This window comes from Barbus barbus, assembly GCF_936440315.1.
Source record: "Barbus barbus genome assembly, chromosome: 42".
In the NCBI taxonomy this organism is placed as follows: Eukaryota; Metazoa; Chordata; class Actinopteri; order Cypriniformes; family Cyprinidae; genus Barbus; species Barbus barbus.
The window spans coordinates 12,740,646-12,760,068 of NC_136720.1; the positions used below are offsets into that span (position 1 = coordinate 12,740,646).

The 19,423-nt window shown below is 36.7% G+C and overlaps 2 protein-coding genes across 2 annotated transcripts; both read left to right on the plus strand.

Moving 5' to 3' along the window:
* Positions 1 to 645: 645 nt before the first annotated feature.
* Positions 646 to 4,572, plus strand: LOC306861834 (voltage-dependent calcium channel subunit alpha-2/delta-4-like; the record flags this gene model as incomplete). Its single annotated transcript, XM_079404318.1, has 9 exons — positions 646 to 728; positions 2,078 to 2,159; positions 2,614 to 2,700; positions 3,179 to 3,295; positions 3,422 to 3,481; positions 3,565 to 3,727; positions 3,801 to 3,932; positions 4,289 to 4,349; positions 4,518 to 4,572. Coding segments are annotated over 9 exons (786 nt in total). The 3' UTR covers positions 4,519 to 4,572.
* A 136-nt stretch (positions 4,573 to 4,708) lies between these two features.
* On the plus strand, positions 4,709 to 19,418 carry LOC306861835 (voltage-dependent calcium channel subunit alpha-2/delta-4-like; the record flags this gene model as incomplete). The annotated part of the gene is made up of 21 exons (XM_079404319.1): positions 4,709 to 4,779; positions 5,329 to 5,479; positions 5,601 to 5,675; positions 5,760 to 5,849; positions 5,933 to 6,046; positions 6,128 to 6,206; positions 7,006 to 7,139; positions 7,347 to 7,364; positions 9,477 to 9,554; positions 14,287 to 14,367; positions 14,568 to 14,642; positions 14,769 to 14,855; positions 14,950 to 15,021; positions 15,139 to 15,200; positions 15,282 to 15,349; positions 15,460 to 15,505; positions 15,600 to 15,697; positions 16,288 to 16,381; positions 16,489 to 16,581; positions 18,288 to 18,418; positions 18,514 to 19,418. 21 exons carry the CDS (start codon positions 4,709 to 4,711, stop codon positions 18,738 to 18,740), a joined length of 1,944 nt encoding a protein of 647 aa, XP_079260445.1. The 3' UTR covers positions 18,741 to 19,418.
* Positions 19,419 to 19,423: the final 5 nt, after the last annotated feature.

Here is a 19,423-nt window from a genome sequence, read left to right on the forward strand (position 1 = left end):
CTGGACAGACCATCTCCAGAAACACTAATAACCCTATGACAGAGACCCTCCTCTCGCTCACCCTTTTCTCTTTCACTTTATCTCTCTATTCAAATACATGCCCCTCACACACCCTCCATCTTCTACATCTCTCGCTCTCTGTCTCTCTCCCCCACTGTGGGAGTGAAGTGTAATCCATGTGGATTATCATAGTGGGGAGGGCAAACCGAGTGTGTGAGCGTATCTGCTTCTGTTTCACTTCCTCCCAGCTGCGTTGAACATAAGATGAGGGTGAGAGAAACCGAAAGATAGGTGGAACTGCAAAAGTTGCCAGCTGGCCAGTCAGTCCGCATCAAGACATCATCGGTTGGACTCTTAGAGGATTCATATAAACTCAAGAGGAAGAAAGAGCGAGATGAAGAGAAAGATGAAAGGATGAGATGCAAGCATCAAGTGGGGATGATCAGGAATGGGGAGAACAAAGCCAGATGTCATTATTTCAGAAGAACATTCTGGGAGGTTTTCTGTGTCACCCAAAAACACACTTTTGAAGCTTCCGGAGTGTCCTTTGGGCACAATTTGATATCAAGACCAGACTGGGATTACCGCACAAGGTCTGTCTTCAGGACTGCTGTTTTATGCATGTGGCAGGGGTTGATGGGTAGGATGAGGAGCATCACACTGCTCTGGGTGCTATTATCAAGTTGGACCATCCAAACACAAGCTCAGATGAGGATATCACCTGAAACGTGAGTTCAATTCATCTCTGCATGAGTTAGCTGTCTTAACATGCCAGCAACCCCATGAATAAAATGTAAGAGAAACATTTATTGCTAAGTTCAATACAATAGAAATCTCTCACACTAGCACTCTACCCTCAGACATTTATAGATGAACCACTTATAGCACTCCTTTGATTCCTTGCACAGATCCACAGTATTTCTCCAAATCTCATCTTAATGCTTGCAGGTCATGACCTGCACACCTCCTGTCACCCCTTGTATAAAGCCAAAAGACTGTAAGCCAAAGCTTAACCTCCACTGGCAACATTCACTCAAAATCCACACACACAGCCTGTTTGAACAGATTTTTTGTCTCTCCGAGAGCTAATGTAGTTCCTGAAAGTCAAACTATGGAAAACACCAACACAAGCCTTAATAAGCTTAAAATCTCTAGCAGTCAGAAAATTGTGACCCTGTGTTTTCCTTAACAACAGTTTCCCTCATCATTAATTAATGACGGCAGCCTGAAATCCTTCACTTTGAAAGCCACCACTGATCTTAAAAGAAACTGCAAACTGCTGCTGATGTCAATGATTTTCCCCTGGCATTACTGACCCTATGGAATTAAAAAAAAAAAAAAAATGTTTTAGTCCATAACTGTTAACATATAGTTACAATTTGTTGTTTTTGTTTTTGAAAGAAATTTGTTTTGCTCATCAAGGCTGAATTTTTTTATCCAAATCTGGTAAAATTGTAACAGTGAAATATTTTTACAATTAAAATAACTGTTTAAATATTGTTTAAATAAGTCTAATTTTATATATTTAAATATATATATATATATTCCTGTGACGCAAAGCTGACTTTTTAGCAGCCATTACTTTAGTCTTCAGTGTCACATGATCCTTCAGAAATCATTCTAAAATGATGATTTAGTGCTCAGGAAACATTTCTTATTATCAATGTAGAATACAGCTTTTCAAGTGATTTTTGTGAAAACCACATTTTTCCAGGATTCTCTGATAATATTAAGTTCAGAAGATTATAAATGATAAATGTCTTTGCACTACAGTTTAATGCATCTCAGCTGAAAAGTATATTAATTTCTCATTTCCAATAAATAAATAAATCTTACTGACCCTACATCGATGACTCATGCTAAAGTACAGATTTTTTGTCCAATCAAATTTTCTCTAGAATGAAAATGTCACTCCCCCAGACATTTAATTTTCTGAAATATTAGTTACTTGATATTAACTTACTGTTTATAGATATATCTTAAAAGTAATCTTATGCTCATATTCTGTTGTCTACCGGGCTATGATAATGCTTAGGAAGATGCAATGTCTACTGCTTTTTGTTTGTGTTCTGAACAGGGTTCAACAGTGGGCCAATGCCTTTGGAAAACAGGTCTTGGCCTTGTCAAACAGATACTCAGGTGCTCAACTCTTACAGAAGGTTTGTCTATTGAAAATCTGATTTTACCCCCTCGTTTCAATCCGAACAACAAAGCAATCAGGGATATTTCTGATATTGTCTGATAATCTGCAGCTTTATCCGTAACAATGCGTCTAACTTCTGGTAAAAGTCACATGCAGCTGTGTCCAGTTATCTGGCATCTGTTTGAATTTACACAACACTCTAATTAACATTACTTTGTACTGTTAACCATAGACCTGGTGCCAGCCTACAAGCAGCCCATCTGCCTACCAGAGAGTCATATAACGACCAGTTTATGTCTGACCTGAATATGTGGGCGTGCTTTCACCTTAAGGGCCTTTATTAGTGCAGCACAACAGCAGGATTTGTGAGGCAGGAAGAGGATTAACCTTCCCAGACTGCTGCACCTCCTCCTCCCTCTATTCCTTTTCTCTATTTTTCCCCCCTTTTGTTTTTGTGTCTCTAATCTAAGATCAGAATAAAGCCTGGTACTCTTACAGTGTTGTGTGGAGGTGGATTATCCCTGCCTGATTATCTCCTGCTTCCTCCTGGCCTATGGGTAAAGAGCAGGACTCATTGCTTTGGACACAGATTGAGATTCTGCTCTCACTGGCCTTTGATACTGAACAATGATCTAGAACTTCAGTTCTAGGTTATCAGAGTGATTTGCTGTTTGTTATTTTCTGAATTCTGACTTCAACAGCACATATAAAGCTTTTGTCCTTCATTAATGTTTGTCAATTGCTGTGATGCTTATCATAGTTCCTCAGTAGTTACAGATTCATGCTTTTTGCTTTTTTGTTATTGCCTATTGTAAAGTGACCTTGAGTTTGTAGAAAGGTGCTTTATAAAATAAAATTCATATTATTATTATTATTTTTATTTAAATCTGCCAATTTTTTGTCTGTTTTTTTAGGAGTAATTATTATAGACTAACCCTCTAGTCTATAATAATTATAATAAACTTTATATTAAAAACTACAAATACTATGGCATGTTGTTCTTTTATTGAAGTTAATGTATGTGCCTGTGTGTAGAAATATAAAGATGTGGAGCCCATAGTCAAGATGCAGGAAGTAGATGGTTTAAAGATGGTAAAGGAATTTGCTGAAGAAATGGAGAACATGCTGGGCAGAAAGATGAAATCAGTCAAGGTCAGAGATATCAGTATTTTATCGTGATGCTCTAGTTATAAAATTATAAAATACTTACTATCAAAATAATTATTTGTTATGAAATCATTAGTTGCCTGAATTCTTTTTTGTGTGTGTTTTATACAGAGAATGGCAGAGACAGTCGAGGATGCAGATTTATATCATGAATATAATGCGACATTAGAGGTGAGCTCTCTATCCATTCTTCCATCCCCTCAATCTTCTATTCATTCCTCAATCTATATTCAAATGCGCGTGTTCTTCTGCAGTTTGACTACTACAATTCCATGATGATTAACACATTGGACGAAGATGGGAATTATGTGGATCTGGGGGGTGAATTTCCTCTGGAGGAGAATGAGCACTTCAACAAACTGCCTGTCAGTACCCAGCAAAGTGTCATACAAGTGCCCACCAATGTCTATAACAAAGGTGAGACGCAGAAATTAAACTGTCCATTTTCATACCTAATTATAAAGAGATCAAATCTCTCTCTGTCGCTCAGATCCTGATATACTGAACGGGGTGTTTATGTCAGAAGCGCTGAATGACATATTTACCAGTAACTTTGAGAAAGACCCGACTCTAACCTGGCAGTACTTCGGCAGTTCAACAGGATTTTTCAGACTTTACCCCGGTAATCATCACACAACAATCATCTTGCTCCTTCAAATGCACCATTGCAGGTTACTGCATGAAAGCACAATGATTATTCTTATTAACATATAAGACAAAAATGGCATGTATTTCTGCTCATTCAGACACAGAACAGAGAGTCTGATTGACATAGAATTACTGGTGTGATTAATGGTGACAGTGACTCAGGCTCTTCTCTCTGCCTCTCTCATTCATCATCATGTCATCACACTATTGACACAGTAACAACACCAATAAACTCAGGCTTTCCAGATCTTACACACATATGAACACAGAAATCCTTCCCTCTCTCATGTAGAGGAGACTGTAATCATATTCATTTATATACTCTTTAAGGTATCAAGTGGACACCTGATGAAAATGGAGTTGTCACTTTTGATGCCAGGAATCGCAACTGGTGAGTCTAAGAATCTTTCAATCCAACAAAATATTGAAATGTATTAATTACATATTAATTAAAAATAATGATTAATCTGACAAAGCATGATGCTCATAGTAGTATAAATTCAAAACAGTGGCAAACGTTGGATTACTGATTGTGATTTCACCTCTATTAACTATCAAGAACTCAAGGGGACATCAAGATTAGTGACTTGGCTGCAGTTCAGGGTCAAGGAGCAGAAGGACTGATCTCAGTGAAAGATTTTAATCTTGATTCCTTTCCGTTACTGACTGCTGCATCTGCCCAGTTTCCTCAAACACCTTCTGCCAGGACTAACTCTATTACTGCTAATGCACGCAATCTCTTTAGCAGTAATGAACGCGGAGTACAGACCTGTTGTCTTGTGTTACATTCCTATATCTGAACAGCTAAATCGATCACTGTGGTGCGTTTATGAAATTTGTTGCATAAGTTGCATAAACACAAGTAAGTGAATTAAAAATGTGTATACCAGGCTACTGCTGTAATGTTCAGTCTTAAGTTTCAGTCTCTCTGTCACCTTCTTATTGTGATCTCATTACTTCCTTCTCTCAGAACATTACGTAGATGAGATTTCACACGCTGTTATCCGGTTGAGGAATTATTACTGTGAAAGGTCTCGAGTGTTTGTCAATGGTCATGTGAGCTAGTATTATTTATATTCTATTTTTGCATTCATTCATATTTTGATTTAGCTTTTATTTTTATGTTTAGAGTTTTCATTTTCATTTTAGTTTTTTTTTTTTAATACCTCTGTTTAGCTTTCATCTATTTTTTAATTAATTTAATTTTCTTTATTGTCAGCTCAGGTTTTTCATCTAATATTTATCTTTTAATTCAGCTTTATTTCACTAAAATTAAACCATTTTTAATAGTTGCAATTAACAAAAATGATCTGATATTGCAAGCATTTCAAAAAGCCCTTTAAAAAAGATTTCCATTATGTTTTTCTCAGGTACATCCAGGCAGCCACGTCCCCCAAAGATATCATCATCGCTGTGGACATTAGCGGTAGTATGAAGGGTTTGAGGCTCACCATTGCTAAACACACCATCAACACCATTCTAGACACACTTGGCGAAAACGACTTTGTCAACGTCATTGCGGTAAGAACAGAAATCCTCTACACTGTGTCCTAACCAGACAGGATCAGATCAAGTGGCAAGTTCCTCTATGTAAATCTGGGTTATTATCTTAAATAACGCCTAATATTTTCTGTCTTTCTAGTACAGTGATTACGTCCGGTATGTAGAGCCCTGTTTTAAAGGCACACTGGTACAGGCTGATCTGGATAACCGTGAGGTAATGTTTTCTTTACTTGCACAGAGCAGTGAGTTCAGTTGCCATATAAGATTTTAATATTTTCTGCATCCTATTTATTTCTAGCACTTCAAACTTTTGGTGGAGGAGTTGCAAGTGAAAGGTGAAGGAAAGGTTAAGAAAGCCATAAAAGAGTCCTTCAAGATTCTCAACGAGGTGAGTGTGAGTTAGTGTTTGAGGGAAGGAATGTATATCCATATGGAAATATTGATGTATCAAAAGTTTGTTTGTGTGTGTAGGCAGCAGCAGAAGGCAGGGGGAGTTTATGTAACCAGGTAATCATGTTGATCACTGATGGAGCTATGGAAGATTTCCAGCAGGTGTTTGAAGAGTTCAACTGGCCAGAACGCAAGGTACCAAGTTCTCAAGCACACACTATGGACACATGCTTTACCTGTGTGCATAATCTGATAACACAATACGCTCTCAAACAGGTGCGCGTGTTCACCTATCTGATTGGACGAGAGCTAACATTTGCTGACAATGTCAAATGGATTGCCTGCAACAATAAAGGTAAGATCTACCTTAATTAAAGCTAAGCATTGTGGGAGACTACCTGAGCTAATGAGGTCTATTATTTGTACAGAAAATGTGCACACTTTGTACAATATTTATAATGCATGACTTTATTTCTAGTGTTTCCTACACAGCTGATTTTATACACAGCTTTTGCTGAGCATCATAGTTTCATTTTCCATAATTTTTTAGGGATGTTTGTTACAGGATAATAATTTTTCAAAAAAGCAAAAAATAAATAAAAAACATATTATAGAGTATTATTTATATACAATTACAGCATTTATTAATATTGTAAAATAACTTTTGTTTTCAGTTTTCATTTTGATTTTACAAGTTTTCTTACTTGCTTTTGCCATTTTTTCTTTTTTATATTTCTATTTAGTATTAATTTATTTATTTTCCCAAATTTTTAGTACCTCATTTCTGTTTCCAAGGCAACATTTCTCATTTTAATGTTAAATTTATTAAAAGTTGAATTGTTTTTATTAAAGTTTAATATATATTTTACCTTTAATTTAGTTTTAGTTAAAAACAACACTGATCACCGAAGACAGTTTGACAGACCTTTGCAAAATTATACTGACAATAGAAATTTCCATGACTTTTTAGATTGTATTAATTTCCCTGCCTTCTTCAAGCCTGGAAATGACAATGTAATTAAATCCTGATCTTTCAAGTTTCCACAATCTGTTCTGACATAATTATAATTAAATTTTGTGACAGCTATGCCCTCTGCTGGTAACAGATAAATAAATAAATCAAATTATCTCATTACTGCTGTGCTTGTAATTAGGTTACTACACTCATATCTCTACTCTGGCGGATGTACAGGAGAATGTGATGGAATATCTTCATGTGCTGAGCAGGCCAATGGTCATCAACCACGATCATGACATCATTTGGACAGAGGCTTACATGGACAGTGTGGTGAGCTGCTTACCTTTTCTCCTTCATTCTCACTTTCCTTTTGAACATGTTAGTACTATAAACAAAAGGTCATGTTTCATACTGTCCCAAAACTGCATATTGATCATTTTTGCCTTCATTAATTTTGAACCTCTCATGTTGTGATTTCTTTCCTGAGAGTGATCTCATTATGTCTGTTACTTCATTATGTCTGTCATCCCATTCCAGCTACCCAATAAAGCTGAGGTAAACTCTTTCGTTCTGCGCAGTAGATCAAAAATTATCCTGTATGCAGTAGTTCACGTTTTCTTGTAATTTAGTTCCAAAAAGTTGTTAGATACAATTTAGTTGTAATTAGAAGTTCTGATTCCTGTGAATGTTTTAATTTAATCGAATGTCTGGTAGATGTTCTGTCATAAACAAAAGGAATTCTCACAAATTCCGTTTACAGGTCTAGATGTAACCTTCTGTTTAGTGAATTCTTTATGAATACATTTTTTTTATGTTTGAAATTATTCATTTATTTTTTGCTAAAGACAGCGTATTCTAGGTGATTAACAAGTCTTACATTTAATGTGATATGCAGGTTTTAGACTAAATTATTTTCACAAAAGTGCTGCACATTTTCTGCATTGATTATGGGGATTTAAATGTGTTACACGGAGCTGAGAGGGCAAATTTGAGATTTTGACTTCTTTGAAGATTTGAATTCTGTGGAAATCTGGAGATGTTTCTTCGGAATTCTGTGGGTGTAAATTTTGAAGATGACTACACTGCCCTACAAAGAAAAGAGACAGTAACTACACTACTTGGAAATCAGGTCTCTTAAGGGGGTCGCACACCGAACGAGAAGCGCAGCGCCGCGTCGCGTCGCGCCATGTCTTTAAAATTCGAACACATTGTTTTCAATGTGTGTACGCACACCGGCGGCGTCATTCGGCGTCTGTCCGCGGCGCCCAGCAACGACTCAGGACACTGTTCAAATTCCTGCCGCGCCACAGCGCGCCATCTGCATTGTTTTATATTAAATAACATCATATTTGTCTCAAATCGTTGTTAATACATTAGCCTATACCAAGATACCACTGCTGCTAAATACTGTACAGCTTACATTAGTTTTACAGCTTGAATAAAATGAAAACATATTAATTAAATGTATAATAAACGTAATCCTTTTAATCTTTTATATTTCTCTTGAGACATTTTTATATACGCAAAATATTACATTCACTGTCGTCGGCTGCCACCTACTGGATTTATCAGGACACAACCGTTACAACACACTTCAGGTCATTTAAATAGCGGAGTAGCGGACCGCAATGGACGACGAAAAACTAATCAACGAAGTAGGGAAATACCCAGAATTATATGCCACAAACCACAGATTCTTCAAAGACAACATAAGGAAGTCATCAGCGTGGAGGAAGATTGCCGATGTCATCGGTTTTTCAGGTAAGAATGTTTAATTTACGATCTGAGGTAAAATGTTCAGTGACAGTCTAGCAACAACTGCATGTAATTGTACAGTACACTCATAAAATAACGTACAGTACAGACATTGTCTTAACTTCATAATGTCCTTAAAAATAACAATAATGTTGACCACAAACTGACAATTGTTATTTTAAGTAAACAATCGTGTTGAATTATGACAACCTAACGTTACCTCAACAGGAATATGATTATAATTGAAGTTAACAAAGAAATAAGCATACCTTACACACAAAAAAATTATCATCTTTGTTTTTATTGAGAAAAAAAATCATATTAGTAGCTACAGCATGAAATGTTGAAATTGCCTAGTCAACAGATACAACAAAAGAATAACAGATTTTCATAACACAGATAACGTTACTTTTCATTGATTAACGTTGAAAACTCAGCTATTGTCAATTAAAATAATATGTTTAAAATAATAATAATAATAACAAATGACGTTAAAACTCACCCATCTTGCAGCTCAGAACATGTTTCGAATTATAGAATGTACGCGTCTGGTGTGCGATACCTCGAGTTGTCCTAGACGCGGCGCTGCGCGGCGCTGCGCTTCTCGTTCGGTGTGCGACCCCCTTTAGGCTATGATCTGTCTTGTGACAGATGGGTTTGGCTCCACTGTTTGGCTCCAGACACTCAGAAAATGTATATTAAATTGATAGCTGTTTTTCTCAGTTTCAGTGTTGGTGTAGTTACTGTATTTTGCCATTTGGTAGAACAATAAGAAACTGATTCCACCTACCAGAGAAGCACCTGCTCTTAATGGAAGTGTTCTATGGTCTTGTTCAGCTTGCTGTCCACTTCACAGGCCTGGTTGGGATTTATCATTAATTCAGTCTATGTCGTCTGTCTCTCGTCTTTCAGCTTTTTAACACACAGGCTGAGAGTTTGCTGTTGATGACCTCTGTGGCCATGCCTGTGTTCAGCAAGAAAGAAGAAACAGTGAGTTGCCAAAAAAACTGAAAAAAAACAACTTAAAAGCTTCAGCTCTCCTGACCTGCGTGTGTGTGGCTCCCCACACACGCTTGTTTCTGTGAATTGTGGGGACTTTCCATAGACTTCTATTACTTTTATACTGAGCAAACAATATTTTTTTATCCCCTAACCCAACTCTAACCCTAAACCTAAACCTACCCCTTACAGAAAACCTGTTTGCATTGTTACACTTTCAGATAAACATCATTTACTATTTTTAATGATTTTTTTCCCCTCGTGGGGACCACAATGTCAAAAATTTCAGGTTTTACTATTCTTGTTGGTCCCCACAATGTAGCATAAACAAGCGCACACACACACACTCTTTCATACAGTTTATCATGTAATTCAGTCTCATTCGACAAGGAGGGCAGAAGAATTAGGAATGTGAAAACATTAAATGTATAATTAAAATTACATAAGGACATTATAGTTGTCATGATAAAAGACATGAATTATTTTGAATGAAACGGCTAACTGAATGATTCAAAAATTCACTCATAACACTGAAAAACACAGTCACTTCCTGGCGTACCGCTGTAAATTGCAGAAAGGCAACTGAACCGAGTGACTTTTTTTAGTGATGCGAATCACAGGGATGAATTAAAATGCTCACAACTTAAGTTTTTACATGTTAATGTGGCGTTCTTCCAGTTAAACTACTTTGAGAGTTCGTGATATTCGGATGGGGTCACATCCCTGTTTTAAAATCATCCCTTATAAAACGTAAATTCCCATATAACGTTAATCCAACGAAAATATTAAATATACAATACACAGCACTCTTAACATGTTTGCCAAATATATACTGCTACGATATTAAAGTATAAGCTGACTTGTACCTAAAAAGTGTGACAAGGCTTGTAAATAACACGATAACGAGGCGTTTCTTCAGTAACAGTTTTCTCGCGACTGACGAAAAGAGCTCGGAACACGCTTATAACCACCAGCCAGAACTAATCAATAGCTGATATGTGGCCTTGGACCACAAAACCAGTCATAAGGGTCAAACTAAGATTTATATATCATCTGAAAGCTGAATAAAAAATGTTTCCTCTGATGTATAGTTTGTTAGGATTAGAGCAATATTTGGCCGAGATACAACTATTTGAAAATCTGGAATCTGAGGGTGCAAAAAAAATCTAAATATCACAATATAAATATATCACAATATCAAAATATAAAGGCGGAGAAAATCACCTTCTCGCCACTCGGACTATCCCGCCCCCGGGCCCTTACTCAAGATGAATGTGAAAACAGATTTTATTTATGAAATATAATGGTTTATTTAAAAAAAATAAATATTTGCCTAGCATTAATATGATGCTACTATAGCAACAATTTAGGACAGTCCGTTTCACAAAGTCGCATTTTAATTGTTACATCTGACAAACTTTCCGGGCAAGCGGTTCAAGAGCGCAGCGCTACTGAGTAAGATAAAGGTATGATGAAATAATTTAATGTTCAATAGAGGGCTAGATGATCGTAGTTAGTTGATTATTTCGCTGTATTGTTGTTTGTTGCTTTTCAAGTTGTTCTAACTTAAAATGATGCGTTAAATGGGAAATAATACTTTAATGTTCAATAGAGGGCTAGATGATCGTAGTTAGTTGATTATTTCGCTGTATTGTTGTTTGTTGCTTTTCAAGTTGTTCTAACTTAAAATGATGCGTTAAATGGGTCACAACGAATGTGTTATGTCAGGTAATCGGTCGCAAATTAGCCAGGTTGCGAATTACACAGTGACCATCGTGGGGGTCAGACTCAGAACCCTTGGGGTTAAAATTATTAAAAAAAAATCTAATTTATTACATAATGTGCCGATTAATTAATCAAATTAATCTCAAATTAATGAGATTAATTAACATGCACATCATGTGCCAATTAAAGAAAGTTATTATTAAAGATAATAGTTATCATTATAATTTTGAAAAAAAACACTGAATAGACATTACAAAAAAGTAGTTAAAAAGTAGCTTTAGAAAGAAATATACAAAAATACAAATAAATAGTGAAATATGAACTTATTTTAAAGCTACAGTCCGTAACTTTTACCTCTTTGTCACCCTCTATGTTTGAAAACCGGGAATTGCAGTTTCTTGTGGAATTATCTTTTGTGTGCGGGATTGTGATCCGATGTTCCAGAACAGCTCCAGCGCGGATGAATCTAATGTTTTGAGGAGAATGTGTAGCTTTCAGTCACTGCGTGGATAACGTTATATGTGTGTGGCTATTTACTGTACTTCGCAATCACAGATTCTAGCCTAAGTCTTGGAATATATGACCCAAATCAGAATTTTCATTATATATTGCCATCTGAACAAGTAAGTAACAAGTCTGCCACGTTTGTTCTGACCAACTGAGGAAAAAAACATTACAATAAATCGCGCTACCAATCGTGATTAAATCTAAAGTTAATTTAGCTCATATCACATCTAACTGTGCAAAGTATTATCATTGTTATACTTTGTTCTCAAATTATTAATGTTAACAACATCGCGTGACGAGTATAGCCTATTAGTGTGTAGATCTCAATTTTTGTACAGTCTAATATCTAATTGTTGTACCATTCAAATTTCATATTAAGAAATTATTTTAATCCAAAAAACAAATTAATCTTCCTTCAAACTGGTTCTATTTAAAATGCAAAAACTTGTGTAATCCCTTGTTGGCTAGCACATTTAAAACTGGAATATAATTTAATTTCATTCACATGTGTTTCATAAACACATAATCCTTTCTGGATTACAATCCGCCATCAAAATAATAAATTTAATTAGCTGCTGTGAGATAAGGCTATAAACGAGCCTCCACCTGCAGGATCCTCACGTGTGATCACCTACAAGCCGGGACAACTTCTTTATTTACAGACGATGCTGTGCCATGCTCAAATTTCCCGCGAAAACCTACCCGTACCACTCAAATTAGAAAACAATATTATAAATTAACCGTTAAGTAAGGTGATAGTTTTGAACACTGGCTGGTTATGTAATTTTTCAAATATTGATTTCGGATCATTTTTAACCAAAAAAGGTTACGGACTGCAGCTTTAAAAAAGAAACGATACTCTAAATACAAAACTAAAAGCACCAGTAGGTGGTGGCAAATCCCTGTCTTAGTAAGTGTGACTTTCAATCATTCATGTCTGTATTTGTGGTAAAACTGCTGCCTAAGACATATTATTTCCTGGATGTCAGATTTTCGAATTTGTCGCCTATGCCATTTTGTTTTATTCAATAACTACTCTGCCATCTGTATTTGCTAAGTAGCTATACCTTTTAGTAGGGTCAGTCACTCAGAACGCATTTTTCATTCTACTGCGGTACTTTTCCATTGTATTTCAAACTAAATTCACTACGGACGTCTTTGAATTTGTGTTTGAATGCAGCGCTCTCGTCTCAGTCTTTATAGCAGCTTCTCGCGCATAATAGCCTTACATCATTCTAAAACATGGCACTCGAGTTAAAAGAAATTCAACTTCTAAAAACATGTCTCTAGACCTTTCGGTTTAAAAAAACCCCCGAAAGGTCCACTGACCTGTCTCACGACCAAAACACTATCTGTGTGAAACCAGTATTCTAATAGTTGTAGTAGTAGCGGCCAGGTTTGTTTACAGTCCCACAAATACTTGAATGGGTCACATATGTTTTTTTTGTTTTTACTTAGGGTAACCCTAACCCTACGTTGTGCTACATCATCGCCCCCTTTCATTACCCCAGCTGCCCCCTCATCAGTGATGTTCATTGAGTTCACTCAATAAGTAGAGTCTGTAATCACTTTTTGGCAAGTGTAAAACTGCATTTTATGGGGTTTATTGGTCATTTCAACAGGTAAAAAGGACTGAATGAGCTATAATCTGTCAAATATAATAACCATGAATGAAATCAAGTAATTTAGCTCATGCAGTCCTTTTTACCTGTTGAAATGGCCAATAAAACCCATAAAATGCAGTTTTACACTTGCCAAAAAGTGATTACAGACTCTACTTATTGAGTGAACTGTTCTTTTTGCCTCAAAATGACTTGATTTCATTCATGGTTGTTATATATGATAGATTATAGCTCATTCAGTTCTTTTTACCTGTTGAAATACCTTTATATGGCATAAATTGCAGTTTTACCCTTGGCAAAAAGTAATTTTAGGTTGAAAGAACAGTTCACTCAATAAGTAGAGTCTGTAATCACTTTTTGGTGATTACAGTAGTGTAGTGTAAAACTGCATTTTATGGGTTTTATTGGACATTTCAACAGGTCAAAAGGACTGCATAAACTAATTGACTTGAATACATTCGAGGCTTATATTTAACAGATTATAGCTCATGCGGTCCTTTTTACCGGTTGAAATGACCAATAAAACCCATAAAATGAAGTTTGCCAAAAAGTGATTACAGAAGGCAATCAGCTTTCGACAGATGATCAATTTTTGGAACGACACCGGCTCTGCAATGTTGGCTATTGCTACAAATATACATGTGCTACTTATGATGGGTTTTGTGGTCCAGGGTCACAAATATCCTTGACAAGTGTTTTTAATATTTAAATATTTTCCATTTTTAACCATTTACAAATTAAGATTATCTTTAAAAACAGTTCAATTCAATAGTTTTTTTTCAAATAAACTCAAAAATATCATTCAAGTGTTTGAGATTACGAGAAAATTGTAGAGATTTTAATTTAAATTTGCTCTTTCTTGTCTGTAGCTGTCTCATGGGATCCTCCTTGGTGTGGTTGGCACTGATGTCCCTTTGAAAGAGCTCATGAGATTGGCTCCTCGATACAAGGTGCCTTCATAATGTGCCTTCAGTCATCCGTTTACACTAACACTAATCACATCTAAAGGTTTTTCATTAATAAAGCAGGCTGTATCCATGGAGATTATTGCATACAGACTGATAATTACTCATTGTTTAGACTGCAGACGAAAAAATAAATGTGATTTTACTGAATGATTTGCTGTTTTGACTTATCTTTGCCATTTTAGCTGGGAGTTCATGGTTATGCATTCTTAAACACTAATAATGGCTATATACTCTCTCATCCCGACCTTCGACCTCTGGTGAGCTCCGCAGTATTCCATTTAGTGATTTTACATCTTAATCTACAAATATTGCCCATAAGAGCTGATTTCCTTGTTATTAGGTTGTATCACATTAAAGTTGATACTTTCTATACGTTGTGGTAGTATAAAGATGGTAAGAAGCTGAAGCCAAAACCAAACTATAACAGCGTTGATCTGTCAGAGGTGGAGTGGGAAGACACAGAAGATGCAGTACGTGGAACAACACACACATACATATAAATAAACTCTCATCATGCCACTTTTGGATCAATTGCTTCAAGGTTTGTGTGTTTTGATCCTCTAGTTGAGAACAGCGATGGTAAAAGGGGAAAGTGGGACAATCTCTCTGGACGTCAGAGCAACATTAGAGAAAGGAGTGAGTTGATTTTGGCCTTTAATTGGCTTCTTAACTTTAGTTGAATTCATCCATGTTTCTCTCATACTAACCTAGCTGTGACTGTCATACTTACATGCTGATGTGTTCCCTTCTCAGAAGAGAGTTGTTTTCCTGAAAAACGAATATTTTTACACTACCATTAATGAAACTCCATTCAGGTGAGCAGTGATAAAACATATATTTAAATCTTTGCTTAAGTGTGAGACTTTTGGACTTATATTGTGCATCTTTGTTATCAGTCTTGGGATTGTACTTACCAAAGGTCACGGGAAGAATGTTTTCATCGGAAATGTTTCAGTTGAAGAAGGTAAAGATTTTCAGATTAGTACCTGCAAAATAAAGATCATTTGCCTGCCTCTGTGTATTGCTTTCCGTTTGTAATTCCTCTCAGCTATTGTTGTTTTTTTCTGTCTACAGGCCTACATGACCTGACTGCTTCTGATGTCACTATTGCTAATGAATGGTAGATGTTATCGAAGGCTAAAAACCATATTAGGCTATTTCTAATATCTGAAATGACGTAATATACCCTAATCTGATGGTTTTCGATATTTCAGGACATACTGTGAGACTGACATCGATCCACATCACCGCAAACTGACACAGTTTCAGGCTGTGGTTCGGTACCTAACAGGGAAAGAACCAGACCTGGAATGTGAGTTCTGTCTCTAAAGGCTTTGGACACTAGACTAGAAGTTTTTACCTGGCATTTCAGTTTTTACTTGTATCATTACATTTATTTATATTCAATTACAAATAATCAAAAACAAAGGCATTTCATCAAAAAAGGTGATCAAATGAATGAAAATTAAAAATTACAATTCTATCATCATTAATTCACCCTCAAGTTGTTCCAAAAATGTATGATTTTCTTTCTTCTGTTGAACACAAAAGAAGATATTTGGTATCCAAACAGTTGATGGTAGACATTTTATAGTCTTTTTATTTATTTTTTTGGTGCTCAGCATAAGAAATTCATACAGGTTTGGAACAACTTAAGGGTGAGTAAATGATAGAAATATAATTTTGTGCATGAACTGTGTAAGCAACAAACACAATATAAATACTCTGTTCAAACAGTGGAACAGAGTTAAACAATTAGTTGCACATGTAAATCATTTCATATCCTTGTACCTTTTATTCTCTGTATACATCATAACCATTTTGTTATGTATTTAAACACAGTTTGATCTGAATGATGATTGATGATATCCGCAGTTGAGTTCTGTTCTGTCTGCTCTTCAGGTGATGAAAGACTTCTGCAGCAGACTCTGTTTGACGCAGTGGTCACAGCTCCTATGGAAGCTTACTGGACCGCATTGCTGCTCAACGCCTCCGGGTAAAATTTCCCACCCACACACACAGCGTCACAGACAAGTTTCATTAGTCAAATACATGCTCGGCCGTGACCTTTCTCATTCTTTTACTCGCCTCTGTCGTGTGCAGTATTGATGGGGGTGTGGAGATGGCGTTCCTGGGCACGCGCTCCGGCCTCATGAGAATGATCAGATATGTCGGAGTAGAGAAACGTGTGGCGAAGTGAGTACTTTTAATCAAGAGCTCCTGCTGTCTGCGTCACAACTCAACTGCATAGACAACATCTGCATTGCCACCCACTCCCACAGCACTCCATATAACTTTCATCAGTATGCACTCTAAAATACACTCAACACTGGAAAGATAAAGAGGAACAGGCAGTAAAACAGAACACGGTATTAAGAGAATAAATTGTTAGTTAATGTGGCTATACATAAATCAATGAACAGATGCTAACCTTATTAATATACATAATTTACTGTAAATAAAGCATTGACCAAGTAGTTCCATCTGAATACTTGTGTAAAAGTATATATATATATATATATATAAATAAATGCACTCACTGGCCACTTTATTAGGTACACCTTGCTAGAACCGGGGTGGACCCCCTTTTGCCTTCAGAACTGCCTTAATTCTTCATGGGAAAGATTCAACAAGGTGTTGATCAGAGATTTTGGTCCATATTGACATGATATCATCAAGCAGTTGCTGCAGATTTGTTGGCTGCACATTCACGATGCAAATCTCCCTTTCCACCACATCCCAAAGGTGCTCTATTGGATTGAGATCTGGTGACTGTGGAGGCCATTTGAGTAAAGTGAACTCATTCTCATGTTCAAGAAACCAGTCTTGAGATGATTTGAGCTTTGTGACATTATCCTGCTGGAAGTAGCCATCAGAAGATAGGTACACTGTCATAAAGGGATGGACATGGTCAGCAACAATACTCAGGTAGGCTGTGGCGTTTAAACAATGCTCAATTGGTACTAAGGGGCCCAAAGTGTGCCAAGAAAATGTTCCCCACACCATTATACCACAACCACCAGCCTGAACCGTTGAGACAAGGCAGAATGGATCCATGCTTTCATGTTCTTTAAGACAAATTCTGACCCTACCATCTGAATGTCGCAGCAGAAATCGAGACTCATCAGACCAGGGGACCTTTTATCTTCTATTGTCCAATTTTGGTGAGCCTGTGCGAATTGTAGCCTCCGTTTCCTGTTCTTAGCTGACAGGAACGGCACCCGGTGTGGTCTTCTGCTGCTGTAGCCCATCTGCTTCAGGGTTCGACGTGTTGTGCGTTCAGAGATGGTATTCTGCATACCTTGGTTTGTAACGAGTGGTTATTTGAGTTACTGTTGCCTTTCTATCATCTCTAACCAGTCTGCCCATTCTCCTCTGACCTCTGACATTAACAAGGCATTTTCATCCACACAACTGCCGCTCACTGGATATTTTCTCTTTTTTCGGACCATTCTCTGTAAACCTTAGAGATGGTTGTGTGTGAAAATCCCAGTAGATCAGCAGTTTTTGAAATACTCAGACCAGCCCGTCTGGCACCAACAACCATTCCACGTTCAAAGTCACTTAAATCCCCTTTCTTCCCCATTCTGATGCTCGGTTTGAACTTCAGCAAGTCGTCTTCACCACATCTAGATGCCTAAATGCATTAAGTTGCTGCAATCTGATTGGCTGATTAGTAATTTGTGTTACCAAGCAATTGAACAGGTGTACCTAATAAAGTGGCCGGTGAGTGTATATATATATATATATATATATATATATATATATATATATAAATAAATAAATGTGTGTGTGTGTGTGTGTGTGTGTGTGTGTGTGTGTGTGTGTGTATATATATATATAAAGAGAGAGAGAGACAGAGAGAGAAAGAGAGAATCTCTGATTTTTTTTTTTTTCCTCAGAAAATTCTTATCTTCATCGGATAAGGAGAATATTTTTACTCTGGACCATTTCCCTGTTTGGTATCGTCGTGCGGCAGAGAATCCATCTGGACGCTTTTTGTACTACGTCCCTATAGAGGACAGCACACAAGGTAGTCTGCACCCTGCAGTCCACATCATACAGACTATGAGATTTTACACCCTGTTTAGAATATCGTGCTCAGTACTTTTTTTTCTTTCCCTGCAGTGGATGGCAGGTTTGTGATTGCTGTCACGTCTGTTACAGTTTCTGTGAACAAAAAGATAGCAGTTGCTGGAGGTACGATTTTCCCTGGTTATTCTTACCTTTTAATCATTTTTTTTCCTTCTATATTACCCATTGAGATGCTATTATCTTTGTCCATTTTAAGTGTGTGTGCACACATGTGCCCATGTATGGATGTGCAACCATTTATGGAGTTCACCTCCTCATGAACATCTCGTTTCCTCAACATGACCTTTGCTTGTGCTATTTCTTCTGTACTCATAAGCCCCTTTCACACACACACAGACTTTACTGGTAATTTACCGGTAAGTTACCATTAAGAGATCATGTGTGAACAGGACCTTTTCAGAAATACCAGTAAAATTATTCCAGCAATTTACCGGTATGAGAAGTTACCAGTAAATTGCCAGAATGATGCTGTTTGTGAATAATTCAGATAAATATTCAGGATATTTTAATGCAGATGACACATTTACTCCACGCTGTGTAGTTCGGTTTGTAGTCGTCTAATTCGATGTCTCTGGACCAAAAGCGCTGCATGAATGTGAACATTTGACACAAAAATTAAAACATCAACAGAAACACTGACTATTTAATACCATTCCATGTTTACAAACACAACACTGGGAAGCACAGCCGTTTGGGTCATTTCGGGGTAATGATGTCACAGAAATGACTGGTAATTTGAAACCGACGTGTGAATGGTGCTTTACCGGTAAAAACACGGAACGTCATTGTCTGTGTGAACAGCACATTTTTTAATTTACCAGTAAAGTTGCTCCAGTAATTTTACGGTAATTTACTGGTATTACTGTGTGAAAGGGGCTATAAAAGACACTCAAAACTGATCACTTGTATTAATGCACTATATAAGGAAAAGATCAGGGGAAAA